Source organism: Drosophila willistoni (genome assembly GCF_018902025.1).
Source record: "Drosophila willistoni isolate 14030-0811.24 chromosome XL unlocalized genomic scaffold, UCI_dwil_1.1 Seg142, whole genome shotgun sequence".
Taxonomy (NCBI): Eukaryota; Metazoa; Arthropoda; class Insecta; order Diptera; family Drosophilidae; genus Drosophila; species Drosophila willistoni.
In genome coordinates, this window is record NW_025814053.1 from 9,314,685 (window position 1) to 9,339,273 (window position 24,589).

At 35.9% G+C, this 24,589-nt stretch overlaps 3 protein-coding genes across 7 annotated transcripts in view; 1 reads left to right on the top strand and 2 right to left on the bottom strand.

The window, feature by feature from the left end:
* Positions 1 to 10: 10 nt before the first annotated feature.
* LOC6644556 (pyridoxine/pyridoxamine 5'-phosphate oxidase) lies at positions 11 to 1,338 on the bottom strand. The gene is made up of 3 exons (XM_002067202.3): positions 1,277 to 1,338; positions 358 to 883; positions 11 to 289 (listed from the first exon to the last, which is right to left on the bottom strand). The coding sequence occupies exons 2-3, from the start codon at positions 873 to 875 to the stop codon at positions 163 to 165; spliced, it is 645 nt and encodes a 214-aa protein (XP_002067238.1). The 5' UTR covers positions 876 to 883; positions 1,277 to 1,338; the 3' UTR covers positions 11 to 162.
* Positions 1,046 to 3,372, top strand: LOC6644555. Its single transcript, XM_002067201.4, has 5 exons — positions 1,046 to 1,348; positions 1,890 to 2,236; positions 2,313 to 2,660; positions 2,739 to 2,890; positions 2,951 to 3,372. The coding sequence occupies exons 1-5, from the start codon at positions 1,142 to 1,144 to the stop codon at positions 3,040 to 3,042; spliced, it is 1,146 nt and encodes a 381-aa protein (XP_002067237.1). The 5' UTR covers positions 1,046 to 1,141; the 3' UTR covers positions 3,043 to 3,372.
* An 8,313-nt stretch (positions 3,373 to 11,685) lies between these two features.
* LOC6644527 (acetylcholine receptor subunit alpha-like) overlaps positions 11,686 to 24,589 on the bottom strand; it is a 50,069-nt gene continuing 37,165 nt past the window's right edge. For 4 of the 5 annotated variants that reach the window (XM_023176938.2, XM_023176940.2, XM_047011525.1 and 1 more), the window contains 6 exons: positions 23,288 to 23,456; positions 17,109 to 17,245; positions 16,084 to 16,230; positions 15,881 to 15,973; positions 14,495 to 15,623; positions 11,686 to 12,184 (listed from right to left, as the gene is read on the bottom strand). In XM_023176938.2, the coding sequence (XP_023032706.1) occupies positions 11,984 to 12,184; positions 14,495 to 15,623; positions 15,881 to 15,973; positions 16,084 to 16,230; positions 17,109 to 17,245; positions 23,288 to 23,456 (1,876 nt within the window). In that variant the 3' untranslated portion in view covers positions 11,686 to 11,983. Of the gene's footprint in view, positions 12,185 to 14,494; positions 15,624 to 15,880; positions 15,974 to 16,083; positions 16,231 to 17,108; positions 17,246 to 22,975; positions 23,056 to 23,287; positions 23,457 to 24,589 lie in introns of those variants that run through there. The other variant, XM_023176941.2, reaches the window with a different exon arrangement.

Consider the following 24,589-nt stretch of genomic DNA (forward strand, 5'->3'; position numbering starts at 1 on the left):
AAAAAAAACAAAAAGAACAAAAAAGTGAAATTTTAGTTGTTAAATTTTATACATTGTATGTTTAGTTGTTTTGTAGAAAGCGATTGTTGAAATAAAATGTAAATGAAATAAAAAAAAGTCAAAAATTTAGTTTGGTATTGTGTTTTTTTTTTGTGAGTCGGCCTAGGTAGCCACATGCAATGATTGCCATTTGCCATTTTCCTTTCGACGATATTGCAGACGATCAGCTACCTGGCCCACGCCCACTTTAAGGAAGTCCCAACGTTGGGGTCGAAACTGGAAGGCAGTGCTGGCAATACAGAATTCAAATTGTTAAATTTGTACAAAGATTTCAGTAAACAGATGATGTAAACATACTAGGAAGATGGTCGGGCTATTGGTTTGCCACCTCCGTTCTTTATATGCTCCTTAAGGAAATTGTCATGTCTTGCTTTAAGCTGCTGATAGTCCACAGGCTCGCCGCAAGGACAAACGTAGGCACGTATTTGGGCCGGCAGTTGCTCACTGGCCCATAAGGCATCGAGTTCACTATCGGGCAATTCTTCGGCAACGGCTCCTAGTAAACGAATTTGCCAGGTAGCTTCCTCTTGGCGGTTCTTTAAATTTGGCAAATAAAAAGTTAAAGACGCTTTGGGATTGGCCACTAGGTTTTTGCAATTTCGTGTATATCGTTGGGTTATATAGAATATATTGTTATCAGAAGTTAAGCCACGATATAAAACCGTTCGGTTGAGTACACCAAATTCCTCATCCAAAGTAGCCAAATTCATGGTCTGCAACGGATCTGGGCCGTTTGTTTCTATTAGCTGTTTGAACAATTCCACTGGGTCCACGGGGGACTCCGCATCTATTATATGAGCCAATTCTGAAGACATTATTGATGCTGCAACGAAATTTCAAAAAATTGCGCCAAATAAAATCACTGTTAAATTTAACAGTGCACTGTTAAGTCCGATAACTCGAAACCGATAGCGTTCTTTTGCTGTTAGTTTGCTGGGCCGAATCAGCTGTTTAATACCATCGCGTGCAAGTGTGAAAGAAGGGGAGAGAGAGAGAGGCAGACCAAAAAAAATATAAGAATTTTTTTAATTCTTTAATTTTTTGCTTGCCGTTCTGGTGCCAGCGCATTCTGCCTGGCATCATGACCTCCATACTGGATATGAAGGCTGGTCCTCCGGACTATTGGGCCGAAATCAGTAATTTCTTTTTACCATTGAAATACATTTTCGCCAACGATCGCTTCGATGCCTTGGTCCAGGATATAGACCTGTATTACCTGATCAATGCGGTGTTCTGGATATTTGTGGCCCTATCCTTCGGCTTCTATGGATTTCAACGGATGTTCCAGGTGAGTGCAAATGCAACTTGAAAATGTCAATGCAATTGCCGTTGGCTTTCTGAGGGTTAGCAAAAAAAATTCGTTTATAAATAGAACCGAGCATGTCCAGGGGTGGACTAAATAACTGCGCCGGCCTGTTGACTTGGGCAATGAAGCGCCAGCTCAAAACTAGTTACCACACGGCATTTAGAATCCAAATTTAAGAAAAAAGTTATTTTGCCGACATCCAAATATATTTATGTGGTTTGTTTCGATGAAAGTTGTTTCCAAGTATGAATCGTCTTATACATCATTTAGATGCCCCGTTTAAATATAGACCCAATCTGGCCCTGCTGTGGGCGATAGCAAAGGGGTCAGGCCACATAATGACCGCTAGTCATCGCCTAACCATAATGTTATGGGTCTGTCTTATCACTTGGGGTTTTGTTTATTGTTTGCAGTTCGCTTTGTTTTTGTTATTGGGGAGCATCGAGACGAATGTACGACATCGACTAATTAATGTTTAATTTTTTTCCTCTCTCCCCGCTTTCAACGACTTTCGTATACTTAGTTCTTTCTCAAGTCATCGAATGTGAAATATTTTAAACGAAAGCAATTCGCGCGTCTAATTTGGAATATTGCCTTCTATGCGGCCTGTTGCCTGTTCCTGCACTTTTACAATGAATTCATGATCCTGCCGCAGTTGATGAAGAATCAGGGACGCTATGCACTATTCTATTCATCGGAGAATTTAATCTTTTATCGCTCGCATCAGACAGAGAAATTTCAATTCTATTCGACATTTATTATCACATTTTATTTGCATGGAGCAATGTTGGATTTCAAGGAGGCTGATTTTCTGGAGGCTGCCTCAAAGGGTCTCTACCTGTTGGCATTAATTGCCATCGATGTATACAGGTACAAGTTGATGCATGTTTTTGAATTGAAAGCTTTACCTGTTTACCATCTCTCGCTCTTTCTTTCTCTTTCTCAGGTATGAGAATTATTTTGTGGGCCTGAATCTAACCTTGGGTCTGTACAGTATACTCACCGAATTGCTGGCTCTGCTCGCCATGCCCAATAACTCGAATCGGAATCGCTTGATCTATCAATTATTCATGGGCATACGCATTGCGGCCTGGTCGCATGTCTTTATCAATTTGCTGCCCTTCAAGTATTTTATGCCCACACTGTTTGCTAAGAATTTCAAATTGCCATTGAATGTGGTAATTTGGTTGTGGTACGGTCTATCCATATGGAATTCGCCTGTGTTGCAGTATTTCTATCATCAGATCTATCATACGACACCGGCGGATTGTTCGGGCGAGGGATCAGCAGCCAAGTGAGTACAATTGCACACCATGGAATCTCATCTAACGTACTTTCATTGCTTATATTCTTATATTTTGTCATTGATTAGATGCATCTTGGTCAAGGATTCTGTCGAGTATCGTCATTACAAAACACTTAAGAAAGCCTACATGGAAGTAAAATTGGCCCATGAGAAATCTACTGCAAATGCCTTACCAGCAACGGAATCTGCATCAGCTAAAACTTTTCAAGCCATCAAGTGTATGTAGTTATTAATTTTTGATTCTTAAATCGAAGTGTTCACTCTATATTTCGTTACAGGTGTTATGATGCTGAAAAGAAAATTGAAACGCATACGCGAAGGACGCGGTAATGAGCCCGAGGATGATAACGAAGAGCTAAATAATGACTAAGAAAAAAAGAAAATATCAAAAATTAGCAAATCTAACAAAAGACGGCACAAAAATCAACACTTAAATAATAACAATAATATATAAGATAAACAACTATAAAGACAAAAGGCTTTAGGATGCTTAATATAGAAAAACTTAAGAAGAACTACCTCCTGTCAAAAGAGAGAGACATCACTATCTATCTATCTCATAAAAATGCTCTCTCATGTTTATACAAAGAGGCTTACTAGCAATTTTGAATTTGGTCTTCAACAAAGAAAATTGTACTTAATTATACAAAATTGTAAACTATTTAGATTGATAAAATTCAAAGTATTTGTATGTAATCAACTAACTAATGTTAATTTATTTTACTATAATTTATTTATTTATTTATTCAGTAAATTCACCAAATTCAAAATTATATTTTTTTTTTTATGTAGTTTTAACAAAAAACTAGACAAAATATTTGAAATTAAGTAGAAAGCAATGAAAATTTTCTATACACAATTCATCCAAAACTCTAAAACTCATATACAAACTCTTTAAATAATTTTGTGAGCCATTGTAAGCTATTAATAAATGCAAAAAAAAACAAAAAAATTCGTAAAATATTGCGAAACAAGAGGCCTGACTAAGAAAAAGACGTTGAAAATTAAATACTATCCAAATCCTACAAATTATTTATGGCAAATGTTATGCCAGAGATAAGAAAAGTCTTTAAATTAATACAATTTCCAGTTTACCTAATCTTAATACTAAAGCGTAACTAACTATGACACTTTGTCTATTCAACTATTTCAAGTTTTATATCTCACAAAAAAGTGCAATCTCAAGAATATATGTATATCTCAAGTACCTTTGCTTTATATTATGCGCCCTCTAGTTTCAAAAATTTGCCTTAACCACAAAATGCAACTTAATGTTGTCATTTATTCGCTGTGACTTAATGTGAAATATTCAAATGTTGTAATTTTCATTTGGTTTTTCTTTGTTTTTTTTTTTCGATAACTAAAATATACATACATACACTTACATATGTACCTTTACTAAGAATGCAAAACAAATTGTTTTTTTTTTGTTGTTGTCTGGAGGGTAAATGAAGGGATATCGAGTACGTTACCTTGGATACAGGATATTGTGAAAGTTTCTTTCGTTAGGAAAAGAAGTTTTTCTTGTGAGGTTTTTTTTTTTTGTTTTTTAATGGTATTCTTGCTTTATTGATATTTGAAAAGAATTTTCTATTTGAATTTGGTTTTTACTTCTTATTTCATATTTTTCGTGTTTGCCTTTTCAATATATTTTCGTCATGTATGCTTTTCGTTCTTCTTTTCCATTTTTTTTTTTCAAAGTTTATTTTTATTATAAATAAGTACATAGTTGTTGTTGTTGTTGTTGTTATCGATGTTTCTTATTTTTTTCTTTCGTTTGTTTTTTTTTTTTTGTTGCATTATTCAATTTTAAATATTTTTTTGGGTTTTTTTCGTTAAAAATTCTCACTAGTTGCTAAATTTTTGGTTTGCATTTTGTAACATTTTTTTTGAGTTGCCAATTTTATTTTGTTTTTTTTTTTTTTTTGCAAAAATTTGTCGTTTATGTGCCGCGAAATATTTGTTTTTTTTTGGTTGTGTTGCTTCTTTTGAGCAAAAAAAAATATTTTTTTTTTTATTTTCTCAACTTACATAATTTTATAAATCGTATAATTTTAGGTTATGTTCTTAAGAATTAATTCAATTCGTGTTTTTGTTTTTCTTTTTCTTGTTTTTTTTTTGTTTATTTTGGTTTCTCATTTCATTCAAACATTTCTTTTTTTTTTCTCTAAATTTTCCATTTTCTTTGGGTTTTTGTTAACAATTTGCTGTGTATACTTATCAATTTTGTTTTTATATTAATTTTTAAATTTAATTTTATTATTAATTAATTTTAGTTGGTTTTTTACGCTTTATCTATTGTTTTTTTTTCTTCGTTTTTTGCTACTCTTGTTCTTGATTTAAAGGTACTTTCTAAAAAAAATTATTCATTTAGATTTAGTTTGTTTGTTAACCAGACCCCGCCCTTTCAGCCCAACCCACAATTATTTATACGTTAATTTGTTGGCCACGCTTTGTTGCCAACTGTACATATCGAAAAAAAAAATCTTCTGTGTTTATGCGATTTCTGTTTCTTTACACTTTTCGTTTACTTTTCGATTATTTGTTTTCATTGTTAGTTATTCTTTTTATAAACAATTTGTTTCTAGAATAATTTGTTTTCTTCGTTTTAACTTTTTCATTTGGAGTTCATTTGTTTTATTTAATGACTAGTGATATTGAAAGTGTGACCAGATGCACACATTTACTTTCAATGTGTATGTCCTTTGTGTGTGAAAGTGGACATCCGGTTGGGGGAAGTCCAAATTTTCGGAAGTCATTTTTCATTCAACATATCCATAATGGAAAAGTTTTTGAAATATTGGCTAAAATAAATATCTATAAGGATTTTAAAATTGAATCAACTTTAACAAAAACAATCGATGACTGAAAATTGAGGAAGAAATTTTTAATTTGAAACCGAACTTTCCACGTATAATGATTTTCAGACAAATTCAAGCAAATTGGGACAAATCGCTCTCTAAAGTATGCAACAGGCAGTGCCGGATAAAGCCAGCGCGGGGCCTCTAGCAATCCAAAAACCTACATATACATATATGCATATATACATAGATTTTTATAAATTTTTTTAACAATAATTTGTTGTCAATCTGCAAATTTCGTTTAGCGTGAAATTTGACCAATTTTTAACTCATTTCAAAGAGTTATATAACAATTAAATGGGAATTTAGAACATTTTAAAATGGCATCAAACACAAAAAATTTAGTTTTCGAAATTTAAATGCAGATTAAAAGACATTATTCTAACTTGCTAACAAAGATATGAATTTTGGAAATAATAAAAAAGTTGACTCAATTAGAACATCTTGAAATGAAGGTATTCTTGAACACTTTGCTGATCTTTGGCATTCTTTGTCTTATATAAAAAGAAAAATTAATAATTAGCCTGACTTGCATTCCGAAAGTCTGCATTTCAAAGCATTCAAATGAGATATTACTTTCAAAAATCGGTTGAAATTCAGCCAAGTTGCAGATTCGCAAAGTTAAGAGTTTTTATGAAATTTCAGAACTTTTCAGAGAAAATCAAAAATCTCTTTGCTAGTCCTGCTGTATGGCTAATTCGGCACTGGCAACAGTATGGCAAAAAACTTTTTGTCTTTAAAAAATATAGAAGTCTTGTATACCCTGCAACAAACCAAGAAAACTGTTCTATATGAACGTCTTTTTCAATAGTTTTGTTTGTGGTTAACTTCGGTTGAAAAATATCTGAATTAAATTTATTAATTTTCTTCTGCAAAGGACATGCTTAAATGTGTGTGTGTGTGTGTGTGTGGCTATATATATATATATATATATATATATTTATGTATATAAATATGGCAATAAAAATACAAAATGTTTTCAACAATGTTCGATTACAGGGCATTTGCAAACAATCAATTGTTTTGGCCAACGATAATTTACAATTGTTTCATATTAATTTGTTATGATTTGTTGTTGTTGTTGCTGTTTTTGTTTTTATTATTTATTTGCCAAGCAAAAGTACATCAAAAATTGTGTTAAATTAAATTGCTTAACTAATTAACTCTCATTCATTTACGCATACATACACACAGACAAACTCACATGAACACACACATGCCGAAAAGTAGGCAACAATTATGAACAAATCTTTTGCACTTGTCACACTAAATACAAAATCTAGACTGCGAAACGACTTTTAGATACCTGGCATAGATAAAATAAAATTAAATCAAACACAAAAACTGTCACATATATGAACAAATAGACTTTCTCTAATTTTAGTTAAAGTTTCGCTAATTAGTCTCATTTGTATACAAGAAAATTTCATGAGTTTTAATATGCTACTTTTTGAATAATGTTTCCATGGGATCCAAAAAAAAAGGAAGAGAAAGAGAAATATGCTTTCAAAATGAAATCAAATTCAAATTAGCAAGAATAACTGTACTAGATAGTAAGTGGGACAGGGCAGGGCAGGTGGATGGCATTTCACGGGTAGTTGGGGAGCTGATAATGAGCAGCAGCAGCAGCCACAGCAGCAACAGCGGCAACAACAATAACTAAAGCAATCCAAATATAATGCATGAAATTATGTTGAAAGCATATTTTTGTTTTTTGTTGTTCCCGGACAAACTTTGTCTTGTCCATTTCTGTTAACATTTTGGTGGTGTCGCACGCGTGTAAGTGGGGGCGGGGCGCATGGAAGCTGCTTTCCTATTAGCAAGCAATAAATTTTTAGCTCCTATTTGAGTTAAGGTGGGCGGCGGCGGCAGCAGTATGAAAGCAGAGATACAGGCCATTAAACGATACGCAGCAGAAGGCGGCGATTGAAGACAAACAAAGAGCGAAATAGATACAGAGAGAAAAAGAGAGAGAAAGAGAGAAAAAAAAAACGGGAGGCAGAGCGGTAGAAAATGTCGCCCAAGGGTCCCATGTTTGGTGGCAGTGTTGGAACGGGATTATGGGAGGGGTAAAAGTGGGTTTGGTTGGTCTCTAACTTTATGATTGCTTTTGTATTGCCTCCTGTGACTGGGACACGCGACATCCTCGAGGACATACAGAGATAAAGTGTCCTTCTAACAGTAATAATTGCCTAATATAGCAAAGCATAGAAATATGTTCAATATAATCCAAATTTTGACAAGAAAATTGTCGAAAATGTTCAATTAGATCAAGATTAAACCGATTTTTGTACAAATTTTAAAGGAAACTTGATTGCAATTAATTAATTTTATTGACCCATAGAAGCACATAGAAACTATAATGTTTAGTGTTGAATAACGTTTAGTGGAATAATATAATTTTTTGGCTTAAAACAATTTTCTTCAGAGGTTAAACCAATGAAATCGCAAAGTAAACAGAATGGCAATAATCACCATAAAAGCAAAACAAAAAAAGAAAAAAATAGGAGCATCTAAAAAGAAACAGCTACAACAATTACAGTTAAAAGAAAGTTGGGGTAAGCCTCAATGCTTTGATTTCACATTCGATTTTACAGTTAACAATGGAAAGTAGTTGCTAACCAAAACATTCTCACGCCCTTTTAAACATTTTGTGCTTTCTTTGTAATCAGAGTTTACTGTGTGCATACAGAAGTTCGTTGAACGAGGCCAAGAAGTAGTAGTAATAGAGAGGGGGGAGGGTCGGAGTGGTCGGGGGGTCTCACTGATGTTCGCTGCTGATACGCATCGACCATTGGCATTGGAGGGTTTTGGGCACTGAAACTAGAACTGGCAAGGACTATGCTACAGGACCAGAGAGCACGGCACCAGGCACCAGGCACCAAAAAGCTAAATGAATGAAACAATGGCAATTACAAAAACACCAGCTCACAAAGACCACAAGGACCAGGCTAATGTCCTTTCCTCTCTATAAGTGTGTGTGTGTGTGTGTCAGTGTGTTTGTGTGTCTGAGCGTTGTTGTTGCTGTGAATGCTGCCCGCAACAATTATGATTTGCGGTCTCCTTCGTCAACACAAGACGACGAGGAAGTAAAGTTGTTGCTCACATTAAAAACGCATTCGAAATTTTACGCGTTTTGCTGTTATGTTTCTTTTTGTTTGTTGTTCGTTGGTGTCGTTGTTGTTGTTGCTGTGTTCAGCTGACATCATTCATCTGACTTCCCGGCCTCCGCCTCTCTGTTAGTGGCATCCTTGGTCATTCCCCATGAAGGATGCTCACTCATCGACTGCATACATATAAAAATTTCGTTAATGGCTTTTCATTTTGTATGCAGTTTTTCGCTTGCATTTCATTTAATTAAAAAACTGACAATGTATACGCCAGTACGCAGTGCAGTGCAGCAATGGGCTATCTTACCAACGGTCGCAAAGGGTTACGGATCTCCTGGAGGCCCCCGGGGGCCAGCTCGGGAGGGTCGAGGGGTTTTGCGGTGCGCTCTTGATAAGAACAATTGCTGTGCGGTAACTGTGATTGACATGCAGCCACATGACAATCATTTCAATCCAGGCGACAAGCATTCAATAATCCTTACAATTGGCAAGGGAAATTTTTATATTTTTTGGGAAAAACTTTATAAACTCCAAATTAAAAACTGACTAACGAATATCAAGTCAATTATTCTGCACAAATTCAAAATGTTAGAGACAACAAAGATATGGAAACATTCTAAGAAATAAATGACTTTGCCGATCGCCAAGTTAACATTATTAAATCTATGATATTTGCATATGATATAGCTTACAATCATCGAAAGTATTCAAAGGATATAGAAGAAGAAAGAATCAAGCATAGTTTTAAAAATAAACACTTGTTTACAATTGTTGACCCTAAATCGATCAATAAGAGATGATTTAGCTATACATATATGTGAGTTGCATATATTCTATGCTAATTCTTAGAGTGGTAGATAGATATTGCTAATGTTTGGCATGCTGATCAGGAATATAGATACAAAAATGTACATATATTGTCTGTAATCAAGAGAAACATGGAACGCGAAAAAATTATAAAGTTTTAAGAGAAACATTATGAAAAAATGATAAGTTTTTAGAGAAACATTATAATTTTTCTCATTTTTCATTTTATTTTAAGTTTTTAGAGAAATATTATTATTTTTTCATTTGCAAGAAATTATATATTTGCTCATTTGATTTTTAAATGAAGCAAAAGAAGAAAAGATTTCAAGAATGTGTATGTAAATGGTTTGTAGATTTTTAGCAAGCTACTGATCCGCAAATTGTGATCACAAATCATTAACTTTAAGTATATCAACACTTTACTTTAAGTTTCTTCCATTTGTCTACTAATTTGTTGGTTTATTATTGCATTTCAAAATTTAACGGCAAATTTTCACTTTATTGAAATAAAATAGTCTTCTCACAAATTAATTTTGGAAAATTGTTTTGAGTAAATTTTTCGACTAATTTTGTAGTAAAAGTTGAGGTTTTTATTATCCAATGCCTAAACGCAATTGAAACTTTTGTCGCCTGTTTAATATACAATGCGCTGTTAAAATTTCCCATCAACTGTTAACAATTTAACAGCGGCAAATATTGTTAGCAAGCACACTCACACACACACACACTCACAGACACCAAGGGTATGTATGTATGTATGTCTGTATGTATGTTTGCATAACAAAAGTTCACAGTTTCTTTTCTTCTTTGCCTGGTCAACAAATCAGGGATCATTTGATTTTATGTGTAATAAAAAACTGTAAAGCAGATAAACGATGCCGCCAATAAAGCGATGAATATAAAACAGGATCGCTGAGTTAGCTAAAAGGGATTAAAGGGTATGGGAGGGTGAATATTTTTTTTGGTTTTTTTTAGTGCCTTGGCAGGTAAATTATGCAACTGGAAATTAGCATTATTAGGCCAATTAGGCAATGCCATGTACGGAAAATTGAATTTGAATTTCTAATGGTGATTATTTACTATGCACACACGGACTCACACACACACACTCACATTCGTACGCGGCACACACACACACACACACACACACACTGAGTGTGCACGTACACTTGGGCATAATAACTAAAGCTTTGTGCTAACTAATTGCCGCAAGGCGAAATCTAGGAGATAGAGCAAAAGTGTAGAGAGGGGGAAGAGGTCGGAGAGAGAAATAGCTAAAGGAGGCAAGTGAGGATTTTCCACGCTTGCTGTTTATTTGCACTAATTTGCATGCCTCATTTGCAATCGCACACACACACACACACACACACACACGCACCCACACGAATACACGCAGTCAAACACTCACCCACTCATACATATAAACATTTGCTTCTTTTGCATTTTGCTGGCAAACTTTTGTTATAAATTTTTCTAGTTTTTTTTTTTTTTCAATTTTACCCCGTTTTTCATTATTTGATTTTTTTTCGTTTTTGTTTTGCTTAGCTAACTAAAAAATAGTTTTTAACTAACAATTCGTTTTTGTTGTCTTTCTCTTTTGGTTTCCTTTTGTTAATTTCTTCGGTATTTCTTTTGTTGTTGCTTACCTTCTTCTTCTTCTTCTACCATCAAAATTTTCTTCTTATGTTCTTTTGACTAGACTAATTTAATTTCACTAATTTCTTTTATTTATTTTAATTTAATGTTTTTATTTTTATTTTATTTTTTTGTTGTTATTAAATTATATTCATTTTATTTTATATTGCATACTTTTTTGGGTTTTCTTTCGTTAAAACTTTGTTCATTTTTAACTAGAAAAAAAACACCGTTTTGTTTGTTTGCTGTTGTTATGACTTGCTTGTTGTTGTTGTTATTATTGGTTTGCTGTTGACTTGTGTTCAAAAACATTTTAGTGTACAAGTTAATTATAGTTTATTGTATTTGTAGATGTATATGACAAATACATTTTCTCCATTTATTCGTTTTTGTGTGGGTATTTTTTTTGTTTTTCTGTTTTTGGTTTTTCCCCTTTTGTTTTATTAGTTATATTTAGTTATACATAGTTGTAGTTGGAACAATTTTTTTTTGTCGCTTATTTCTGCTTTTTCTTTCTTTTGTTTTACTTTTTCTATTAGTTTTGTTTTTTTTTTTTCGTGACGAGAGAGACAAAAAATTCAAAAAACAAATGCGAATTTCATTCATATATTTGGTTTTTGAGTTGTTTTTTTTGTTGTTTCTTCTCAGACTGTCTGTAAGTAAGTGTGATGCATGTGAAATGAATGTTACCTTTATGTGTATATGTATATGTATGTATATGTATGAAGTTCGTAGTACGTCATTTTCCCACCAAGATGATAAAACAAAAATGAAGAAACGAAACTAAAGACACACACAAAAATAACAAATATACATACATACATACATATCTGATGGCGTGTGTACCGTCTTGACGACGAGAGATTTCTGTTCCCGTAATGTTCTCTCATATAACATTTTACAACACTGGCCGTGCCACATTCGGCTTGGCCGTCGTAGATGCTATCTCCGATAGCTTAATATCAATCGGTACACGGGTATCATATAAAGTGGGCGCCTGCAATATAATGCCAGCCGTGCCCACAACCACCGCTATTGTGAATATCCAAAGGAAAAGACGATCCAATACCATGGCCACATATTTCCAATCCTCTTTCACCTGTAATAAAACACAAATATTGATTACAAAAACCATTTACCACAATAAGAATGTTTATCAAGGTAAAAGAAGGCTACATTATTAAAATGGTTGGCAATGTTAGCTTAACTCGCTGACTTCTGATTTCTCTATTTCCGCTCACTTATACTCTTTTATTGTGTTGCAATTAATTCGCTGGCAAGTTGAATCCCATTTCATTTCCATGGGCATTGCGAAGCCTTAAGGAAAGTAGGCCAATTTAGCTATGAATAAAAAGTGGCATTTTAAATTACACGGACGAATAATTAGCCATGGAATCATACTGGGTTCAGTCAGGTGACAAATTTGTCATTTGAGATTTGTATGAATCGTTTTTCTACAAATTTTTACGTTTAACTTTTTGATTTGTTTAAGCACAGCCCAGTCCATATACGGCCAAAAAACAATAGAGAATTCGCAAAGTCAATAATGTTTGATTTGAAACCATTCCAAAATCTTTAAAGGTTTTTTCAAATGAAATATTGGACGAGTATTAAACTTTCTGAAAATTCTGTGATCACTTGTTTAGATCGTTGCAAAAGGACTTGTTTATAAGGAATCCCAAACTTTTGATGAACTATTATGAGAAAATATTTTATAAAATTATTGGTCCAACTTCTTCAGTTAAGGTACTTAAATTAACAGGAATAGTAAAAAAGAAGTAAAGTATTTGGTTCATCTAAGTCAGCTTAGCTTTATGGTGCTTAGGTTAATCATATATAATTCTTTTAAACACACAAGAAACAAAATACTAAGCATTGAAGTCATGTATATCTATGTGTGTTTGTGTATTATATCAATACATACATACATACATACATACATATACGTACATATAAACATGGCTCTCATTGAATTGCTCTAATGCCATTAAATTTATAAAGTAATTACTGGATATGTGAAATCAATGAATAAATTAATTTATTCAGTTATATCTTGATTAACTTTTTTGGAATTTAAATCATCGTATTGAATATCTCGCTTTCTATTTGTGTATAAGAGTGTGTGTATGTGTGAAGTGGGTGTGTATGTGTGGGAGGATACTGTTCTGTCACAACTCATATTTAGTTGAATTCTCTTTTCGCCATTGCCAAAGCATATGTTCAACTCCCATTAGACGACTGGGCGTGCCAAATGACACATACTCAATGTAAATGCCTTAATGTTGTTGTTGTAGTTGTTGTTAGTATTGTTGTTGGTGTTACTGCCTGGCATATCTAAGTGTCGTTGTCCTTTGTCCGTTCATGTTCATGTTCTTCATGCCTTTAACTAAGCCTCAGTGAAGCACATCATGACATTCCAATAATGATTGAATGTGTGCGTAATTTTAATAAAATACTTTCATTGGCATTTTGTAAGTCTTCTTCTTACACACAGACACACACACACACACAACCAGAAATTCATTCATTCATTATAGGCAAAGACCAGCAAAGACCATCTTCTGATGATGTTCATAAGGCGCTTGAAAAGTCATTAAAACTTTTCGCTTGCTGCCCATTGAGACACTCATCTCATCTCATATCACATTGGCTCTTACGAACACGTGTGTGTATGTGTGTGTGTGTGTGTGTGTGTCTGTATGGTCAAAGGAAAGGTCAATGAAAGGGCATCAGGCCTTAGGGCCATCATCGTCATCATCATCATCATCATCAACTAGTGTCCATGTTCTTCATGTGTGTTTGTGTATAAGGTGTCAACGGTTCATTCCATTTCTGTATTGATTATTGGCATTTCAATAAATCCGCTCTAAGACCGCTTTAATTTATTGCATTAGGCCCATTAAACAGAAACATCGTCTAACATCAATGACTTTTGACTTCCAGACATTCTGCCCCCCTCACAACTGGCGACGACTGGTGTACATTGCGCAGATTAATCCGAAATGCTAAGCGGCTTTTGGCCTGGTTTTTATTGCTGATTTGTTTTCTGTTCGCGGGCTAGCCGCAAGCTTTTTTTTTGCTCCAAAAAAGCACTAAACGTATACGCATTTCTGTGATAATTCGTTTTCTCCCCGAATTGAACTTTGTAAGCAGCCCTCGGCAAAGGCGGATCTATGGTTGTCCCCTAAAGTATGCAATAGGCTGGAAAAGTATTAATTGCTTTTGACTAATTCATTAATTTTCATTTGATCCGTATTTTTAATATTGTCCGTTAATAATGATTTTATGCACAGGACGTTCCAAAATCTCTTTAAACGTTTCAAAACGTACATTTTCGTACTGCTATTGCATAATTTAGGGAGCAAAGCCCTAAAATCATCTATGATAATGCTATTTCGACTGAACTTACCCGCGTGCTCTCCTCCTCTTTGCGCGTTTGATCCGCTATGTAGTTGACACCGTCCATGGCTTTGTGGAGCTCTGGGCAGGTATGCCAGCGTTGTCGCACATTGCCACGCCCCCCCGTACAGCAATGGGGGCCGCCCTCACGCTGACAGGCGGGTAGAGTTAGTATATCACAGGCGGATGCCGATGGCGGCGGTGGTGGCGGCGGTGTACCAGCTGCACCGGATGCAGCCGCTGCAGCTGCTGCCGCTGCTGAGGTACTTGCACCGCCGCGATCGACACTGCCGGTTACAGTGCCGGCTGCTGCCGATGATGATGATGATGATGCTGCTGCTGCTGTGGATCGATTATGATGATGCTGCTGTAGCAACTCCGACGATTGACAGGCAGCACCGGCGCCCATGCCCTGATGGATTTGGATAGTGCCGCTGCAACAGGAATCGGCCAGGGTTGAGGCAGTGGCCACCGAATTAACTGTCGTCGTAGACTTTATCACATTGGGATTGCCATTGACTCCGACCAGACCGCCGAGACCCAAGTCGCAGGTGGTGGTCGAGGCGTGCGACTGATGCGCATGCTGCGGCAGTGGCGAGAAATTGGCCGAACAACTTGATTGCTGGCGGTACAAATGCTGTTGCTGGTGTTGTTGCTGATGTTGCTGCTGCTGCTGGTGTTGCTGGTGGGCCAGCGTCGATGTGGATGACGATTTGCCCGATCCGCCATAATGCTGATGATGATTCCCACCGTTCGTCCCATTCTGACCCGTCTGGCTGGACGTGGAGGTTGTCTGACGGAACTTTGTCGGCGTCAGTGGATGATCCAACAGCGAGCCACCAGTCTGTTGATATTGATTGTGATACTGAGCATCGATTAGCGAGGACGTAGTCGAGGTTTGTTGATTCACCGTCGATATGGTCGGCGGATACAATGAGCTCAGGTGTCCGGTTATTGTTGAGGCTCCGCCACCGCTCATACCCATGCCCATACCCATGCCCATGCCCATGCCCATTCCCATGCCCAGGCCGCCACCACCAACACCGCCACCCAGCTCGTCCATTAGATTAAGCGTTTGTACTCTGTGTTGTAAATGTGGCGAAGTGCTCCGCGAGGTTGTCTTCGGGCTATGGTGCATGCTGTCAATTAGAGATTATAAAAGTCAGTTTAAGGATTAAGGATTCAAAACGCCAGTTTAGGTTAGGTTAGGTTAGTAAATCATGGCTTTAGTTTTGCTAAACTAGGCTAAGATGAGTTAGGTTTGTTTAGACTTAGTTTTGGTCAATTTCAGATTGTAAGTCATCATATTAAAGATTGCAAAGAGCATTAGGTAAACTTGATGGATGCATTTGTTAAGGTTTAATTCGGTTACATTAGATTAAATTCAATTATTTACCGCGATAAAGCCACTGGAGGTGGCAACGGTGGTATTTGATCCCTCAGTTCGAGTCCATTACAGGTGCGTACCATTAAACGACGTGAGGATTTGCTGTCCCCCAAGAGAATGTACACAGAAAGAAAACACACACATTAGGATTTCGGTCAATTATGTCTCCTTTGCTCATGTAACTGAGTTGCTAAATTGTTGGTTATACTCACATCATTTCGCTGATCGGATAGAGCGGTCGACGCATTACCAAGAAGCGGGGCAGTTGGTTGATGAACACAGTACGCACCCAGGGCGCCATTGTGTGTGTTTGCGGTGACCTGAAGTGAATGTTGAGCACCAACACTGTCACACAGATGCTGCAGGGCAATAAGCAGAGAAAAAAAAGTAAGAACAAGAAGAAAATATGGGTCTGAAGTGAGAGATAGCCTCTTACTCTCTATCACTCTCTCTCTCTTTCTGCCTTCGTCTCTGTCGCTTTTTGACGCTCAGTGTGTTAGTCTGGTAATTAACTTTCAACGCCCACGTCTAATTAGGAGCTTGGCCAACGCGAAAGCAAAGCGAATACAAAAACAAAAAAACCAACAAGGACAAAAGATCGGGGCGGTCGGCCTTAATTACATCATTTGAGGCGAGCCAAGACGAGGTCCTGTTGCGTCAACTTCGTTGACTCAGACAGGGTCTGTAGGGCTGCTGCATGGAAAAGGAGGGATCCAGGACTTTTGTTTACCAACAATTAGGCGGTCACTTTTCCTCTAACCATCCACCCATCCGACCATCCACCCATCCGCCCATCCATCCATCCACCGATTCCCCATACTCTACAACCTTGGCCAATTTTGTGGGCGTGGCAAATGACTGTAAATTGCTAGCAGCATTTATGAAGTTTGGCTTGTGGTCGACAATGAACGGACAAATGGACCCACCGCCGACAAACAGTCGCAGGGACACAAAAGGATAGGTGCGAGTTGAACCATTGGCATGCATTGGGAATTGAGGGAGAGAGTGGTAGGTTGGTTTGGTTGAGAACGATGGTAGATGCTATTGCGGACACGGCATATGCCAACAGACAACAACAGCAACAAAGAACTTTGAAAGTCAGAAGTCGGCATTTTGTGAGCTTCCCTTTTCCGTCATAAATAAATACTCTTACAGTTGAAACCGGGCCCGAGCGAAACGATGGCTTCTCTGAGTTATCAGTTATCAGTAACGCAGACATACGCACACAGACACTTACCTGAATGTATCCAGTATCATGGTGAAAAGGACAAATTTTCCTAATAGCGGCACTACCAGTGACGTGGGCGGAATAATTTCCGCCAGCAGCAGGAAGAACACAGTGAGCGACAGCAGAATGGATATGCTTAATGAGACCTGCAAATAAACAGACAGCCAGATAGAAATTGAGTGAGTGAAAGGAAGTCCCAACACCAACACCAACATCAGCACACAATTCAATTCAGTTCAGTTCAGTTTGGTTCAGTTTGGTTCAGTTCATTTGCAGAATGCCAAATTGAGTTGACTTTACTGCAACACACACACACACACACACACACACACACACACATAAACAGAGTGACGGAAGCTATAGGACTAAAAGGCGCGACAATTGTGCAAAATGTGAGAACGAATAGATTCACCATACACATACATATTTGAAAATCTTGTGAACTCTCTGCTCTTGTAAATAATTTACACAATCATTTTGTAACTCTCTGATAAGAAGAAAACAAAGTTCAATTCTGATACAACCAACGACTGGCTAAATGCCCTTTACTTAATTTTTGTAATTCATTCGAACAGTTACAACTTATACCAGGACATAAGTTTTTAAGTGGGCTTTAAATTAGAATATGCAAAATCTTTTGAAACATTCATTCAATTGATAATAATTTTATATTTTCGAGTAGCCCCATTGAATTTGTTTTACTCTGTCCACAACTTTAAAATTTCACCAATCAAATTTCAATTGCTTATTTGAAATTTATTTTCATTCAATACCAATTCAAACATAATGAGCATATAAAAAACCATTTTTCGTTTTTATTTTTTGGTCATGAAATAAACGGGAATTCAAAAGGCGGAAGAGATAGGCCCTAAACCGCATAATAGATACTCTATTGAAAAGTAAACAATATCATATGAAATATAAGTGTTGGAAAATTGCAATTGTAGTGCTTGATAATATTGTATTGTACTCCTGGTGTGAATTACCACAACGCATTTGTTTTTGATCTCCCACGTCTACATGGACAAAATGTTTGAACAATAGGATTATAGCCTCTTCTCGTTGTTAGGGTATAAAAAACATTGAGAGCTCAATAAAGCAGAAAATGATTTGTGGGGTTGCCGTGAGTCCTTACCGAGTATTATTAAATGCTAAGCACACAGGTATGAGAGGAACTGCCACGAGCCTGCCACATCACCTTATTTATGTCTCACCCTCCCTTTCTTTCTCTTTTTAGGTGGGTGTGTGTGTGTGTGTGTCTAACTCTGTCTGTCTGTCTGGGACTGTCTGTCTGGGACTGTCTGACTTAGACTGCGACTCTCTAAGCTGCTTGTAATGAAGTGTGTGCAAAAAGTAATTAAATGTCGAAAATGAGACGCGCGATTTGAGTCCCATTTTGAGGGTCCTTTGTACATATATATGTATACATCTAAATATAAGCTAGTGTGTGTGTGTTTTTGTGTGTGTAAGTGTAGCATATATTTTGATGCCTAATGATTTTATGATAATTAGCCTTAGTTTTTGAATGAGAGAAAGAGGACTTGTAAAGCGATTAGTGACATTGCCTAATTAAGGCTACAAGTTGAAAGCAAAAGCCATCACTTTCTCCCGTTTTGCCCACCAAACCACCCAAAGCTTATATGACCTAGAGATGTGCCAACGAAAAGAGCTCAAATTACATATATATATATAAAGTGTAAATCTGTTCATAACTGCAAAAGGGTAACTACTTATAATAATAAACTGGACCTAAGCCAGTGTTTAAGTTAACTTTACTTCCATGACCATAATCAATGAATGAGAATCAGGGATTAGTTAATCAGGTTAAATAAGCACAATTAATTATGCTGGCTAATTACTGAATAATAGTAATAAATAGTTAGTGTTCTGCTTCATCGACTTTGCGGTCGCTTAATACTAAAGGCAATGTTTCACTTATAGGTGACGAGAAAATTCAAACGCTTTTCCATACTTTGAAGTGAAGAAGAGTGTATGTATGTCTGTATGTGTGTTTGATTACATTGAAAATCAGTTATCACAAAGTGTTTACAAATATATGGCGAACGAATCTTGGCCCACTTTGTATATTTCAAACATCTCGCAAAAGTAAATAAATCACTGTAATCGCTAGAGATTTGAAAATGAAAACATTTGTCAATATTTGCTGAGCCCATTTGGACATTTGGCAACTGCGAAATTTTCCAATTCCAATCTACTAACTAATGAAAATTTCATGTTGATTGATTTTTTGTAGTTTTTTTTTTTTTTACATTATTCCACACTAATTACTTAAATATATAAAGAGGCATCTTGGTGGAAATTACTCTATTGAACTATCAAGCTGTCGAACCGTCCTTTCGAGTTTCAAACGTGATTCGAATCACGCTATCATCGCCCTTATTGCTTGATTCAGTTGTTTGTGGATATCTCTCTCTTCCACTCATTATTTATGCAAATGTTGTTGTTGTTTTTTATGTGCGGGGGGCGTTGGAGAATGTGTAATTAAGGTGGCAAATGCATTTGTCGCGCCTTCAAATGCCAATCTGGTTACCCATTAACAATCCTCTCCCCCCTCCCCCACACCATACCATACCCACCCCAATATCCCATCTGTCTGTACATCTAATCCCTGTGGACTAAAGTTACTGTCCATGACATTTCATCGGTCCTGGTCCGCCTGCCCGCTCATAAAACGTAATTGTTTCGAACAATAAAAATAAACCAAAAGACAGAAGTGGTGGGGGGTTTTGTATTGTATTTCTTTTTTTGGCTACTTAGTATTGGGCACAACTACCAGTTAAACTGCCCCGCCTCTTGCCACTGGATGCCCCCTTCATCACGTGCAATTGCATGAATGAAGTGCGTTGTGGCGCATATGCATGTAAATTGGCAATTCCAATTCCAATTCCGATGCCATCGCAATGCTGAAAGCTGTCCGGGACTCTCTCTCTTTCTCTCTCTCTCTCTCTGTGTTTCTCTGGCCAAAATGGGCTTCTGGCTTCTGGCTCGAGGCTCGAAGCAGCACCGTCATGCTGGGCAAATGCGGTGAACGTGCCAGAGTTTGGAGTCAGAATCAGAAATGTTTCCCGCTTTTAGGCGCAAATATTTGTTTATGTGTGTTTGTGTGTGTGTGTGTGACTGCAAGGCCATAAAAGATAAAAAACAACAACGAAAAATGCAGGACTATCAGTCGTCCTGGCCAACATACCATCAGTTGAACCATACACTTTACATATATGTACATACGTTAGTATGTATGTACATATATCTAGACGGACAATTATAACAATGAATAAAATACAAGAACTAACTGTGGCAAAAACTTCACCCCATTTAACTTTCCATTTGTATTGCAGTTTGCTCAAAGACTGAAAAACCTTGTTTTGTTTCACATTAAGAGCAGACAAGTCATGACGCAAGTTTTTAAGATTGTCGAGAGCTTATACACTTTGACATTGAGATGATGGAGCATTCTCAAAGGATCAAAAATCAGACTTCTGCCAGGTGCAAAGAGCATTGGCTATCTAAACGCATGTCAGTGTATTTTCAACTCTCGGTTTGACGTGCACTCACAATCGAACTTGAAGTCGATAGGTACAGATATATGTAAAGGTTCCTTCTTAAGAGCTACTAATCAAGCCTACAAAATATGCTGATCAGACCAATTAGCTGATTGCTGTTAAAAATTGTTCCACTCCAAATAATCAACTAACTATTTTTCTACAATAATGTTTTTTCTTTTTTTTTGATCGATTTGACACTTGTCAGTAATGGAAATTGTTTATTCTAATGGAAAACGTTTGTCAATTATATAAATTTTAATTTAATTTATTTACAACTTGGTGAGTCTGATTAACTTTTTATAGAAATAATACCACTCTTTACCAATTTGATTCATTATTTGCCTTAAAGTGCTAAAATACTTAAACGAAATATAAGTTTATAAAGCATTTTCTATCAATTTTTTTTGTATGATATATTTTATGGAAGAAAATATGTTGGATTTAATGTCGAGTATGTACCCTTCAGCTAAAGAATACTTTTTTGAAAAAGCACGAAGAATTTTTGAAATTTTGTAACATTATACACATATGTAAGTAAAATTATTTTTTTTATAGTTTTTCTTTAGCTTTAGAAATGTTCCATAAATGTTTCTATAATTACACTAGTTAATAACTGCATCTCGAGCTAACCTATGGAAGCTATACAATATCGGGCTATATATAGTCGTTAACAATTTTAAACTTTTTAAATATTTCCTTCTATTCCGTTTGAGTTCACATGTTGAAAAATAATTTATACGTTTGAATTTGCTTTATCTACAAGAGTCTAAGAAAGGAAGCAATAGGAAAGTCTTTCTTCTTCACTTTCCTTAAATTTAATCATTCATTTCAATAAGCACTTAAAAAAACATACATACCTATATGTATAATTTTGTAATTGTTGGGTAAAGCGATGGTCAAGAGAGTTTGGCCAACCGTACATAAACAAAGTTCTATTTATTTTATTAGTTCTTCCTGTATTAAAGGAAGACACTGATTATAGTCAGCTGTACTTAAAATAGTTTAATCGTTTGTGTCCAGAAAATTTTTTTTTTATTTCCTCTCCTATTTAATATTCTTTTTATCAGTAAAAGACAAAGGAATTGAATTAAATCTTGATCGATGTAATGTTTATGCGAGAAAGCCAAATTTGGAATAAATAAAGAATTTCTGAATAAATTTTGTGGTCTTTTTGGGGCGACTTTCAACGTAGAACTAGAGTGATGCAATCAGTGTTGATCTAATCATAATTTAAACTCTTTTGTCACTTCATTTTATGACTAGATAATCCACATGTCCAAATGAAAAGCAATCACTATCTCTTTTCGTCACAGTCGCTCGCTTAGTACTTTTGGGCCTGTCAGTTTATTTCTGTTTCAGTTGACTGCCACCTGCCACATGCCACCTGGCCAAATGCTTACCATTGTCAATATTTATTACACAAATTATGCGTTATGAGTCTACCACCCCACAGAGAGACAGAGAGCCAGTCACTCAGAGAGTAAGCGAGAGAGAGAGAGAGAGAGAGAGCCAAAAAGCATATCCCTTGTTTCCCATTACAGCAGCCAGTTCACTCAACACCCATCCTTCAATTTCCCAGTTCCCATCTCCCATCTCCCATCTCCCACCTTAAAACCGCTTAGTGCTCGTCGACGTTTATCCTCTTGCCTCCACATAAAACCGCCAGCGCACACAAATTATTTTTGCATTTTATTTATTTTGAAAATTGGCCGTAATTTATTCATAAGTCCCAGGCAGCGTGTAAATATTTATATTTTTATGCATTATGCCTTTCTTTTTTGTTGTTGTGTTGTTATTTTACTTTTTTTTTCTTAACATTTTACCGTTGTACGCTTTAATTTTTATTATTATTTTTATTTGTTTTTTTTTGACGTTTTCGCTGACCAATGAGCACAAAGAGGCAAAAACCGCAGTGTACTGGTATGTGAGTGTGTTGGTTTGTGCGTATATTAAATTGAATCCAACATGTAATTTTATTTACTCAAACTTAAATGATGGCAAATCAAAAACGAAAAAAAAAAAAACAACAACAACAACAACAATGTGGGAGAAAGAGCCAACAAAAATGTTGAAATGCATTTTCATTTTCATTTGAGTGTGAAATTATATGGTTTTTTTCCTCCCCCCTTTTTTTTTAATTAAAAGCACATTGAGGGTATATAGCCAGAGGAGTGTGGGCTGGTTTGGGCTCGGTTTCGGTTCGGCGAGAGTAAAACAGGGCAATAAATTATGGCAATTGGTTAAACGCAAAATAAAAAAAATAAAAAAAAAACCAAAAGAAATGGGCAAAATGGGCGGTCCGATTGCGAGGCGGTGCGTGGCTGCGGCAGATGTGCTCTAGGGTCATGGTTTTCCAACTTTTTGGGTTGTATAGTTTATAGCATACTTTTCAGCTGAAAAATAGTCTTTGAAATTAACTAGCTCAAATGGTATATGTATATGTACTTATTTGTATGTAGAGTATCAGAAATGATAATTTAATTGAACTAGTTGAACAAAAAAAACTGCAGTCCTTGACAGCAAAGTTGTATCAATGGCCCTGACATAGAGTATAAGTAGTTATCGTGTAAGTCGATAGTTTTTAGTTTTTTAACATAATTATTTGTAAGATTAATTCGTACTTACCTTTTCGCCACTGTCCGAGGGCAGATAGAATACTAATATGGTTAGAAAACTGATGCCCATGCAGGGTATGATCAGGTTAACCGTATAGAAGAGCGTTTTCCTTCGCATCGTAATGTTAAATGTTATGTCCAGATATGGCTCATCGCAGCATGTATAGAACTTCTCATTCCTATAAACAAATAGACAGAAAGAGAGAGGCAGAGAGAGGGAGGGAGAGAGATGGGAAGTTACTTCTGTCAGTTAGGCAAATTTGTTACGCAGCAAGTAAATATTTATTAATGTTATATTTCTTATTTCTCTTTTTTTCTCTCTCTATATCCGCAGTGCACAAACACATACACACGCAAAACACATTTATGTATGTGTATGCGTGTGTGTGTGTGTGTGTGTGTGTTGAGCCTAGATATATGCCCCTCCAATCACATAAATCATCGGCCACATGATAAATATTTTAAAATGTTGGAAAAACAACCAATTTTACGGTTTTCTCCATGTTATTACTCTTTTTTTTTTATTATTATTTTGGTTGCTCTCTTCTTCACATTTTTGGCCTGAAGGCGCAAAATGCATAGGCGTGCTCAGCCCAGTGCCGGATTAAGACAGCGCGGGTTCTGTAGCAATCTAAACAAAAGTTTTCGGAGTTACAATGTACGTTAAAATTAAGTTAGAACAAGATAAATTTCTGGTTTATCTGACTTTTTTGGCTAAATTCTAAAATTCTGAAATGAAATCAAACATTTGATATCAGAATTTTTGGACATCAGACTGTAATTTCGTCAATTTCAAAACGATAAACACACAATTTAGTATTCGATGAAATGAAAATGAAACACTTGCTGTATACTTCTAGATTTATTGCGGATTTAAATTTAAGTCAAATCGTGCATTTAAGCCGACTCGAGGTCAATCTTCAAAAAGATATCAGATCCGGCACTGATAAAGCCAGGGAGATGGTGTAACTATGTTTATATGTATTTAATATATACAAATTTTTGTTGACATAAACTCTGCAAAGAGCAACCAGTTGGAATTATATCTAGAAATTGGGAAAATAGTAAATTGTTGATCCCATGAAATTAACTACACAATTTCTTACTAAAAATAATAATATATACATATGTAACTATAAATACATAAAAGGTAATAAGATCTTTGCTAATAAATGAACAACTGAACTCAAAGCTAAGCTTGCTAATCGGCAGAGTATTTTCATTAGAGTAGGTCAGTAATTAACTTTAATTCTTCCTCAGACTAAGACTAACAAAATATGTATACGTCAAAAGCTAAAATATTTATATAACA

What these genes read in the sequence shown, in the direction of transcription:
- LOC6644556 (XM_002067202.3), bottom strand. Translation starts at nt 875, where the DNA reads ATGTCTTCAGAATTGGCTCATATAATAGATGCGGAGTCCCCCGTGGAC. An exon ending in ATAGCCCGACCATCTTCCTA is followed by an intron (nt 290 to 357) that starts GTATGTTTACAT and finishes CTGTATTGCCAG; the next exon opens with CACTGCCTTCCAGTTTCGAC.
- LOC6644555 (XM_002067201.4), top strand. Translation starts at nt 1,142, where the DNA reads ATGACCTCCATACTGGATATGAAGGCTGGTCCTCCGGACTATTGGGCC. An exon ending in GATTTCAACGGATGTTCCAG is followed by an intron (nt 1,349 to 1,889) that starts GTGAGTGCAAAT and finishes TCGTATACTTAG; the next exon opens with TTCTTTCTCAAGTCATCGAA. An exon ending in AACTTTTCAAGCCATCAAGT is followed by an intron (nt 2,891 to 2,950) that starts GTATGTAGTTAT and finishes ATTTCGTTACAG; the next exon opens with GTGTTATGATGCTGAAAAGA.